Genomic DNA, 12699 nt, shown 5'->3' with positions numbered 1-12699 from the left:
TTCTCTGAAGTCAGGATAAGCTCTGAAAGCTGAAAAAGGTGAGGAAATGAATTCTCTCCTGAATCTTGACTGAGGAGGAACACAGCCCTGATGACACCTTAATTTTAGACTGGTTTAAATGGTTTTAAACCACAAAATTGGTGGTAATTAGTCAAAATCAGTGGTTATCTGGGGATAGGGAGTGGAGCAGAAGGATTACAAAGTGACACTAGGAAACTTTTGTAGTGACTAATATTTTCATTACCCAGATTGTGGTGATGATTTCGAAAATGTATGCACATCAAAGCTTTTCAAAATGTACACTTCAACCATGTACAGTTTCATACATTAGTATACCTACAAAAATACCTACATATACCTATGTAACACAAGCCTTAAAAAATAGATAGCAATCTTAAATTCACTGGTTAAAAAAATAATAGGCAGAATGAAATCTTACTAGTTTCTGGTATTTCAGAAGAAATCTGAATGTTCTGTGTGTAGGAGAACTCTTACGTTTAGGTACTTGAAATTCTTTCTACTCAAAATTCCTAACTCTGTAAATATGTGTAATTTTTCTATGAAGGTATTCCCAAACAGGTCTGTGAACAAAAAGGGTGGAATTGAAACCACTACTTTAGAGGACTCTGAAGAATGGACACAGTGAAAATGTCACCCTACTCATTATTAGATTACATCTCAATTTTTTTTTTACAAGGACACAAATTAGGTAGACACAATATGTAGACAATCCCAATTATACCCCACAATGGAGTACACACCAATGTGGATCACCTTTCTGTGCCAGGGATTCCCCTTCTCTAGTACATACACCTTCCACTTGGCTAGTTGTTTAGAGCAGAGACAGGAAATCATCCAATGGAGGCTAATGAACAATTTCCCTGGGTAATATAAAATTGTAACTAAAAATCTGACAATAATCTGACTTCTCCCTTGTACAAATAGAGGAGGCTACTGGACCTGGGACATTATCCAACACGTGGATCAGGGAACAGAGAAGTCCAGTCAGGTGAACGACAGAAAGAGGTTAAGTAGGAAAAAAGGTAACTTTCTGCTGTCTCCTACGTAACCCAGTCTCTAGTCCCAGTCTGTTCTAACAATCCAGTTATATCCCTGATTGTGGGTTCCATGAGCCCCCACCACCTCACCCCTATAATAAAATCCTCCTCTCTTTGTTGGCATAGGTGTGTTTCTATCATTTGCAAGCAAAAGACTGTTAAGACAGATTTTATCTTTAAAGGAAACACCAGGTTCACTTTCTATTGGAAAAGTAATTATTTATTATGACAAAAATAAAACTGTTGATGGAAAACAAATGAATGTTACACTTTATTGCACCATGATTGGAAATGAGCCAAAACCTGTCTAAGAGATGAACATTCCAGAGCAAACAGCATCCTTTTACTTGGGTTAAGTAGGCATGCAAACAACTCGTTATAACACAACTGCAGAAATAAAAAAGTATGAGTACCGGCAACCTAAACTTAACATATAAAAGAAGCACTTCATAACAGTAATAAAGTATTAAAAACTTTAAAACATGTCATTTCAACAACCCCACCATCGGGAAAACATGCTTTGAACCATTTTCAAGAAGTGATCATGTGAATGCGTTGATTTACTTGCTTTAAAATTTTTGTTAATGCTTATATAACTGACCAACGGAACACATTTGTTTGGCTGGGGTTCAGACACACAGTTTGTGACAGGAAAAACATTTTTCTTTGCTCTGCACAATTCCAGAGGACCCACAGAGCAATCCAATTCCTAATTCTGACCTTATTGATACTATCTTCTACTTGACCAAGCATGGTAACTAAGATATTCTTAGAGCTTTTGCAGAAAGCCTGCAGCTTGAGGGATAACAAGTTTTTATTTAAGTCTTAAGAAATGCACATGAATATGAATACAGACACTTAAAAGTTGTTTTACATTCTGAGGCAAGAAATATATTGAGTACAGGGCCTACTGCTTCCTCTTTAATGCTCTAAAGCACCCATTTATGTTAAAATAGCAACGTGTGATTATAATCACTCACTCTGATTAGAATAAACGCAGCAGCAGGGCTGTGACTGCTGTTAGGCTTTTTTGTTGTTGTTGTTTATAATATGCTCTGTGGAATAGATGAACATGGTAAAATTTGTAACTCTTCCGTAAGTGAAAAAAACCATGACCATCATTTTATTTCACACTTTCAATGAAATAGCAGCTAAACTTTTTTAAAGTCGTAAGTAAAATTTTCATAACTACACTCAACAGTTTACTCCAAGAGAATAAAATAGGGGCTTCAGGGTCCCTAAATTTCCTGAGGGAAAATATACGATGAAAGTGATTATGGTCTCTTGTGAATAGGGCTTGAACATGCAAATAAGTCACTGGTGACCGAGATCAACTGATAGTCATTTGATATCTTACCAACACTGATGGAAATATATTCACAGTATAATGAAATCAATCAAATGTAGGATTTCTCCTTTCTCCTGTTTAATTAAACTAATTAAATATTGACTGAGCACCTTCCTATGTGCTTTAATAAAAACTGTATGTGAATCTGATAGATCTACCATGTTGGTGCAGCTGGTGGTAAACAAGAGTAAAGCAAAACAAAATCTCCAAGGAATGCCATCCTTAGTTATGTATTTTGCATATTTCAAATACAGGTTGGGTGAAGGGGGTTTTTATGAGATGGTACAACATCCCACAAAATTGAACAAAGCACCTTATGGATTGAAAATGAGGTAATTTTTTAATTAAAATTTTATAAGTTGTGCAAGAAAACACTTCCATTCTTTTAAAACTTTGTTTTCTATTCCAAAAGCTATGCACGGCACATTTTATATTTCTCCATTTCCAGGAGAAAATGTAGGTTACTGCTTTAAAAAATGCAAAAGATTCCTTTATGTGATTACAATTCCAAATTCTAAAACCCTAGTCAGTCTTCACTCCTTTGGCCATATTAAAAATAATATAGGCCATCTAGCTCTAGAGTAAAAAGATTGTATTTGCTGTAATTTTAAGTGCCTTAAATAGGGGAGAGGCAGAAATTCATTGCTTTCATTCACATTTTCTCTTACCTGATGTCCTTTTGAAGATTTTTGAACCCCATGGTATTATTGCTTTACTTTCTAGGGCTTTGAATTTGTTTTTCAGTATGTCTCCCACCAACTTAATATTTCCCAAACATTTCACCAAACTACATACATTTAAAGCTGACTTTACGTCTGATGGACACAATTTTTTTTCTACTTTAAATTTAAAATGAAACAGTTGGACATATTTTTTATACTGACCTTCCTCTATTTATTTTGGTCACCTAGAATTCTTAAAAAATACTTTTTGGGGAAACTCGGCTTTTGGATTTCAGTCTTCACAGTAATAGTGAATGAATAAGGATGAGACAGTACTGAAAAACTAACCTTGACTATAAATCACTCTCAGATTTACGTAGATATCTGTAAAATATTAACATCCTGGCTACTGACCCTACTCTTTCAATATGGAAAGTCAAACAGAACTGTAGTTTGGGGTGGCATCAAAAGGCAATAAACTTTGAACAAAGCAACCACTTCCATTCAATTAGTACAAGCCAGGAAAATAAGGTAAATTCTCTAGAAGAGAATCATTTCCAACCCAGGCTGGTTCTGTCTAAGCAGCTTACTATCCTTTTCTTAGCAATATGGCTTGTTTTCTCTTTTGCATTGTCATTAGCTATTTGCTGAATTTAAGTTGAATAGCAGTTGCTCCCTACTTGGTTGTATTCATATCCTAAATAAATTAATAGGTGGGAATCAAATAATGGATAAAAATACATTTAATTTCATATTACATGCATTTCCCTACAATCTGGGAGACTTTTAATTTTTAATAATAGCATGTAAGAATTAAGAAATTTAAAACCAAAAGACATTTTAGAGTTGTAGTTTAAGTTCCTCCATATGGGAAAAACAAAAGCAAAGCCATGGACACTAATTGTCTAAGGTCAACTAGACAACTGACAAATGGCCAAATCAAGGCTCGAATCCACGTTTTTGGATGGCCAGCACAATATTCTACTAGATACAAGATACCATGCTGCATCTTGAAGTCACTTTACCCAGGCAAAATGTAAAATATCCTTTAGAATTGAATTAGAGTTAGGTTTTTTTGGTTCCAAAGCCATAAATGAAAAGTCAGCCTTGTAAAGTTGGTCTCCAAAGATAAATTCCAACAAAATTTATCCATCTTTACATAAGACACCAGTACATTTTTCTACTGATAGAGTTTTACATAGTTAAGCACTAAATAAAAATTGATCATTCAGAACAATTATAGTTTGTCCTAAAAAATATACTAAAAAGGTTTTTTTTTTTTTTTAAAGCTTCTATCTTCTTTAAGATTTTCTTTGTGACTTCCACAACTTTTCAGAGAATTTTGTTTATGGCACTGCCTATCACTGTTTCCACAGTAAGCTAATTATTTTCTTTACGTTATAATGAAAGTTTAATTATGCTTAATCAAAATGACTATGGATATGGGGTGGCACCCATTTAAAAATTTTCAGCAATGAGTCATGAATTTATTACCTTTCCTTTAATGAATATAGAATAAAAGTAATGATATCTTTAAGTATACTAACACAAACTAAAAGCAAAAATTACATATTTAATCTTCAGTTTTAATAGATTATATATATTAATATTCCAGGTTTTAAGGAATTAGTTACATTAACAATAAAAAATATTCAGTATATTCCCTTATAAAAGGTCTTATTAATTCTAAAAGTTCTCAAATGGGCTTCAATAAGAATGATGGGTTTAATTAAAGACGAATGAAGGACATGACATGCTCAAAATTAAGAAAAATGTTGTACTTGAACTTGCAAGGATAATTGTACACTTTGGTTATAACATACTTAAAGATTTCAGTTAAAATTTAATTTCTTTCATTTTCAAATTAAAAGTAAAAGGTAGGACAGTCTCCTTCCTGAAGGTAATATTAATGTAAGTGGGTCTCTTGCTTTTCACTTACTATAAACTGTGTTAGCCAATACGTGGAGGTGAAGAGGGGTATGAAACACAAATTATTTCATCACTGAAATAATTAGCTGCTAATGTAACTTCTAAAGAACAGGTACAATATAAAACTGAGAACTTATTTCAAAATATGAATAAAGGCACTAATTACAAATGTACACTTTTCAGACAGCGTCTTATAATTCACTGATTTATAATGATTCTGACAATGAGTGTCAGAATCAATGCTCTAGGATTAGATACTTGCTTGGGTTAAAACATTCTCTTGGAGTACAAAATAATCAGTTTTCATGTTACTGTAACAGGAAAGACTTGAGTGAAAACCTAAAAAATACTCTTAAAAAGTCTTACATGAATTTGCTAATCACTAACTTTCCCAATCAGAACACTTTACACTGATGCCAATTTCATCTTCAACACATGGCTAACATAAATCATTTCTAATCCAAAACTAACCAAATATTTATTAAAGGATTTAGAAAATATATTGTATTTTAAAAATTAAATAGCAAATTTGAGTCTGTACTAGTAGTTGGCAAAATACAATCAACTATTAAAAACACTTTTAATATAATGCTGATGTGGTAATATAAAAAATAACCATATAATTTGACAGAAGAAAATTGAGCCAGCCAATCCTACTCGATACAAGAAGGCAGATAACCATTCCATAAGAACAAATACAGGAATATTAAGTATGCTTTTTCTCAAGACAGACTTATGAGAATTATCCTCAGTACTTATGGTAAACAATATAACCAAGTAGAAATTCAGGCAAACTGTGCTTAGGTAAACAGCATCTTCTTAATTCCCCCACACCCCACACACACCACAAAGCATCCACATTGATTGATGTCTGCTTTTTACTCATGTTCTTAACGGTTATTTAAAAACTAAACTAAGTTAAACTAAACTTATAATCTATTTGATGTAGAATCACTAAGAAAACAAAGTTAAACAGCTCCTTTCCAAAGCTCAGAAAGCTTTCCTCTGGCCATTGTTGAGTTCAAGGGTGTGCTACAATTCAAGATAAACCAGAAAAATGTTACCACATTCGACTAAATTAATTTGACTAAATATAATACACCAGAAAAAACAGCAAAATTTAAATCAACTTACAAATAAAAAAGATTAAAATTAAAATGCCAATTTTGAACATATATTTTGATATTATGAACACTGAATCTTATTTTTGATCAAAATTTTTAAATACTGCAAAAATGATTATTTGTATCATTTTTATATCCTCTATATATTCATTTTATCCCTTTTGTTTCAGCAAAATTACGCATTTGAATAAACAGGATTGAAATACAACACTTGCCTTCCCTCTTCATTTAAGGAATATACTGTTTAGATTATTGTTCATATTAGACAACTGCCTCAAAAACCTTTTAATGCCATCCAATAAACTTTTGATAGATTATGACTTTCTCTTTTTAATTTATATGTTGTTAAGAATATTAACTCTGAGTTTCATATTAATATTCTAAAAGCTAGGATTAAATTCAGCAGTTTCCTATAAGATTTTAGAACCCAAGGCATAACTACAAAGATATCAACTGTTTCAAGTCTATTACATAATACCGTCAAATAAATTCAAGGAAAGCCATGTAGTTTTTAAAGTAATACACTGCTGGTGGTAAAAATGCTATGACAGACACAAAATTTTAAGATACAAAATGGACTCCTCATACTTCGACTTTAGATACTGCCCAAAGCAGTTGTGATATATCTTGCAAAGAAAACAGCTAAAATTTCTGTTGATAATAAAATTGTTTATAAACTGATACTAAAATATATTCCAACTGTCTTATTTTTAGTGCTGGTATGCTTTACTAAATTTCGATAGTTTTATGTGCATTGAATAATGTGATGTTCTGAGAATATCAGATTTATTCAAGAATATTTAACATCAAAGCTGGGCTTTTAAATAAATCTTTTACCTTAATTCGTTTTTGACCAAATGTTGTAGACAGAAGAGTGAACTTGATTCCTTTAGATAAATAAACAGCCAACTTAATTTCCATGCAAATAACTTAAACATTATTCCATGACTCGCAGTAATGAGGGCAAAGTTAAAAGTCAATTACTCATGATGTAATATCTTCCTTACATATATCCTCAAGGTAGATTTCTTTCTTTATAGTTAAGTTCTGTCCGATAGATGAATGGCTTATACAGGGAACAACTGTTTAGTGCCAGAGAAGTTTGCAAGCAGTACCTGATGGTTTCCACGACTACTCTATCAAACCAGTAATTCTCTGGTTAGGAGGAAGTGGTGGTCAAGAATTGAAAGCAATTGGTCATTATGGTCATAACAATATTTCAGAAGACATTACACATATGACAAACATTTCTTACAAGGCAGTCACTGAATAATTAGAATAAACAGAAAAATTGTTGCTGAAAACATAGTTATACATTATGTTCATCCAACTGAAGATTAGTGCGTTAAAAAAAAGTTAAGAAAAAATCTTTCATGTTCAGCTGCACTTGATTCAAGTGTTGCTCTCAGAGGTTTGTGTTGTTATAAATTAAACATGCTGCTGCCTTAGCAGCCAAAGGTACTAGGAAAAAATGTTCATGTCACAGAATAAATAGAGCAGTCTCTTTCAAGCAAAAAAGTTATCTCACGCCAATCCGGGAGGTCATCCACTCTAGACCTTGGCATAACCTGAACAAAAGATAGAAGTATTTTTAACATTAAAAACGTTATACTTAAAAACTGAAAGCTTACTTATTTTTAAGTCTTAACCAAAGGTTGGTAGCATAATCATTATTTACATACATCAGTGCCAACATTCAAGAAACAATATAAAAATTGAAATTTTTAAGTGGAATAGTCACTCAAATATCCTTAATCAGTTTGCAGGAAATTGCTTCGGTCTCATCTTGCAGATATAACTTTGCTCGTTTGGTCATAACGATCATAAATACTCCTTGCTTTTTAAAATTAACTGAAACTTAAACCATTACAAAAAGATAGCAGGAACTTCACCTTACCCTCCTAAATTCTAAAGAATAGAGTATTTATGACTCAGTCTTAAAAGTATGAGTCAAAAAAGCCTACACACAGCTATTACACTGCAAGCCATTTCTTATAAATACTAAGAGAAAAACTAAGGTGAGGTTGATTTGAGGATAAATAAGTTCTCTGATATAAACTGGGTAAAACGTAAATAACACTGGGTTCTTCCTGGCCTAATACCCACATTCAAATTGTTAGAAATGGAAGAACAGACTATGATGGCATTTGTCTCAAATGTTTATTGTCTACAATTATGCCTCCAAATTAAGACCTCCTAATAATAAAGGAGATGTACTTGAAGAAAGCTGAGAGCTTAGGTTTAAATCCTTGCAGAAAATGTGAAATTGCTTGCAAGCTTCCTCTTTAAAAGAAAGGTAACATTACAGTTTATTCTCAGTATATGATAAAAGCAACAAAGAACATTAAAAAATTTGGATCTTGAAAACTTAATTCAACAGTTTATTGCTTTTTCTTGGTAAAACATTATATTTACATTAAAAGATTGTCAGTGATTCTACTAGAATTATTTCTATGTCATAAGCCTGAGACACACTGTAAAAAAAAAAAAATCACCTTTGAGAAGAACAAACAAAAAAGAAACAGAATTCAAGAAGAAGACAAGTTGGCCTAAGAAGTTGGAAGAAATCTGAAAGAAGTCATACCTTCCCTCAGACCGATGAACACTTACCCTTCTCCTGTGAGAGCACAGCAGGACTGAATGTGCCACGGGTGATCCTTAATTGAACTAAGGGTGAGGTATTTCGAGATTTCAGCTGCTGTCATACACCCTTTCATATCCTGCTTATTTGCAAAGATAAGAACTGCAGCCTTCCGTAAATCCTGCAATCAGGACAAAATATTTCTAATATGTGAAATACCACAATTTAAATTTACCCAGCTGAACAGTTATAATGAAGGGCTTCTACTTCAACCTAATCGGGCACTAACATTTAATATAAAAATAATCTCAAATACCTGTACTTTCATTATTTAATCTAACAGAGCAGTATTAAATAATTAAAAGTTATTTTTTATTTTTTGAGTCATATTGGTCAAACTGAAAAAAATACATCTGAATTTTAAATAGTGACTCAAAACTACATAAATAATATTCTAATAGGCAAATATGGTAGTATGTTGCCAAATACTAGAGTTTCTCCAGAACTGAAAACTAGAATACTGGTGGTAGAAGCTGGGCAATACTTATTACTTATTAGTCTTAGTATAACATAACTCATTGGTTAACATTCATTTTAGCATTGTTTATACTACCAAAATATTAGAAGAATAGATTGCGATACATTCATACTATGAAAAACTATAGAGCTGTTAAAAGGAATGAACTAAAGCAGTACATATTAACATAAATAAATCACAATGTATTAAGGATAAACCACAATGTTGTACGAAAAAAGCAAGCTGCAGAAGAATATATGTTATATAGCATTAGTTTTAAAAACATGGAATACAATACTCTGTATAATTTCAAGATGTAAAAATGTAGTAAAAGTATAAAAATATGCATAAGAATAACAATCACTACTTGTAGAATAGTAGTCACCTCTGAAAGAGAAGGGAAGAAAATCGGACTGGCAAGGTCTGGAAAGGTATTTCCTACCTTACATTAATATGGTGCATGAATGTGTTTTACTAAATTTCCTTAAATACCTGAAATACTTAGAATTAAGTGATCTCAAGTTATTCGTTAAAGAATTTTCAGTTATTATAAACTTTTGGGGGAAAGATCCTTAAGTTTTCCTATTGCTTATCTCCATTTATCAGACTTTCAGAGGCATGCTTAAGTAACTAACTTTGAACAATTTCTGCAGTAACCGTAATAATCTAATTAATCAAATTAACGTGTTAAGTTTTTTTCAGTTTGAAATAGTAACTAACATTTTTTACCGCAAGACTTTTATCAGTTTAGTATATAAAGCTGTGTTAATGATCAGATGGCCAACACCACATCACATTATCTTTGTAAAAAAGCAAAGGCAATGCACACATACTTGACTACACTGTTTTTTAAAGATTTGCTTTAAACATTTACCTCATGAGCCAACATTCTGTATAATTCTTCTTTTGTAATAGCTAGTCGTTCCCTGTCAATGCTATCAACAACAAGAATGATGAACTAGAAGAAAATCAAAAGGAAAGACAGAAAATTGAATGGGGTGTTGAAAAGTTTTCTGTAAAACTACTCAAGTAATGTAAGTACTTTCTCTACATGGCATCATCATTACTATAAAACATCTACTGCTCTTTTTCATCATAAACAGCTTTTATATCAAGCAGTAAAATCTGAATGTTAACAATAAGAAAATAACTCATAACTTCAACAAATAAAAACTGTGCCCAACTTGATTTTCTTAAAGTGATGCCCAAATACATAATACTATGATTTGCTTTCAAATGCTGTTAGTAAAAAGTAATTTTTGAAAACTTACATTAAATAATATTTTTTTAAATGTAAGTACTGAAAAATGGGGTACTGAAACTTCAAAGTACCCCATTATCATCCATCTAAACAATCAATAATTGCTTACTTACATATACCACAATCTCCTAACTCCTAGAAAGAAAAGCTAGTTTGAAAGAAAAAGATTAAATGCATTTTAAAAATAAATAAGACATTTTTATAAAACAGTATCAACCATAAATGCTCAAGATTGAAACATATATACTTAGAAGTTAATATACTGGAGATGCAGATGAAATTAAATAAAGGCAAGAAGCCAGAAAAAAAAAACAGGATAAATCTGTTGATAAAATTATACATGAAAAAACATAGGTCTTCCATATTTAAAAATTAATAAAATAAAAAGAAGAAGATATAGGCCAGGCATGGTGGCTCACACACATGTAATCCCAGCACTCCAGGGGGGTGGGATGAATGCTTGAACCCAGGAGTCTGAGACCAGCTTGGGCAACATAGTGAGACCCTGTCTCTCTACAAAAAAAACAAAATAAAAATTAGCTAGGTATGTAGTCCCACCTACTTGGGAGGCTGAGGTGGGAGGACTGCTTTAAGCCTAATAAGTTGAGGCTGCATTGAGAATCATGCAACTGCATTCTAGCCTGGGTTACAGAGAGAACCTGACTCATTAAAAGAAAAGAGAGGGAGTGAGGAAGAGGCAGAGATAGAGATGATATAGTGAGAAAGGGCCCTTAAACTGAATACTTTATACAGAATAAAAAGAAATGAGATGAAATGATGCTATTACAGCAGGAGATAGATGCAAAATAAACTGCAACAGCAAGGGTGAAATTAGATTACAGAGATGACTTTAAAATTAGGGAAACAGGCTGGGTGTGGTGGCTCACGACTGTAATCCCACCACTTTTCGAGGCCAAAGCGGCTGGATCACTTGAGGTCAGTTCAAGACAAACCTGACCAACATGGTGAAACCCTGTCTCTACTAAAAACACAAAAATTAGCCAGGTGTGGTAGTGTGCACCTGTAGTCCCAGCTACTTGGGAGGCTGAGGCAAGAAAATTGCTTGAACCCTGGAGGCAGAGGTTGCAGTGAACTGAGATCAAGCCATTGCTCTCCAGCTTGGGTAACACAGTGAAACTTCGTCTCAGAAAAATAAATAGGCTGGGTGCTGTGGCTCACGCCTGTAATCGCAGCACTTTGGTAGGCCAAGGTGGGCAGATCATCTGAGGTCAGGAGTTTGAGACCAGCCTGACCAACATGGTGAAACCCCATCTCCACTAAAAATACAGAATTAACCAGGTGTGGTAGCACATGCCTGTAATCGCAGCTACTTAGGAAGCTAAGGCAGGAGAATGGCTTGAACCCAGGAGGCGGAGGTTGCAGTGAGCCGAGATTACGCCATTGCACTCCAACCTGGGCAACAAAGAATGAACTCTGTCTCAAAAAAATAAAATAAAATAAATTAAAAATAAATAAATACAAGTACAGAAACAGACAACAAATCTGAATATAAACTGAGCTGGGCTTAGAAAGGGATAAATGGAAAGAAGGCTACGTGGCAAAGGAGGAATGGACAGCAGTTGGGGGTGCAACTGTGAGTTAATGAGAGAAACGTGTCGGGAATTACTTAACACCTGTAACTTCTTGTATTATAATGGACACACTGCAGCTTTTAAGGGACTCTTCAATTTGAAGAATTTTCAAAAAGCAAAGTGACAGGGGCTATTGTTCTTTGTAGTAATTTTGATATTCTTGTAGCGATCACTCAATAAAAGAACATTTCATCCAAATGGTATCAGTAATGGATATCTCTTTCTGGACCCATGCTAAGTCCTCCAGAGTTTCAGTCATTTCAAGAACCACTCTTTTGAAATCCTTGAAGTACATATGGATTCACTAGAAACTACTTTGACCTATTCCTCAATAATAACTACCCTTTTCACATCTGGAGTTACCTGTCAGCTTTAAACTACTAACAGCTCTGATGTTTAAATTAATCATATGCAACGTCATTTATCCCTTACTTTTTTTTTTTTTTCTTTTTGAGACAGTGAGACTCAGGCTGAAATGCAGTGGTGCCATCTCTGCTCACCGCAACCTCTGCCTCCTAGGTTCAAGCCATTACCATGCCTTGTCGTCTGGAGTAGCTAGGACTACAGGCGCAGGCCACCACGCCTGGCTAAGTCTTGTATTTTTAGTAGAGATGATGGGATTTTGCC

At 33.4% G+C, this 12699-nt stretch overlaps 1 protein-coding gene across 1 annotated transcript in view; it reads right to left on the bottom strand.

The window, feature by feature from the left end:
* Window positions 1-1256: 1256 nt before the first annotated feature.
* The window catches only part of ARL5B (ARF like GTPase 5B), a 31867-nt gene continuing 20424 nt past the window's right edge, over window positions 1257-12699 (bottom strand). The window contains exons 4-6 of the mRNA XM_035306895.3: window positions 10094-10177; window positions 8732-8883; window positions 1257-7689 (exon numbers count right to left, since the gene is read on the bottom strand). Coding sequence (XP_035162786.1) covers window positions 7641-7689; window positions 8732-8883; window positions 10094-10177 — 285 coding nt within the window. The 3' untranslated portion in view covers window positions 1257-7640. The remainder of the gene's footprint in view (window positions 7690-8731; window positions 8884-10093; window positions 10178-12699) is intronic.

This window comes from Callithrix jacchus, chromosome 7 (genome assembly GCF_049354715.1).
Source record: "Callithrix jacchus isolate 240 chromosome 7, calJac240_pri, whole genome shotgun sequence".
Lineage (NCBI taxonomy): Eukaryota > Metazoa > Chordata > Mammalia > Primates > Cebidae > Callithrix > Callithrix jacchus.
This window is presented reverse-complemented; position numbering and strand designations above follow the sequence as displayed.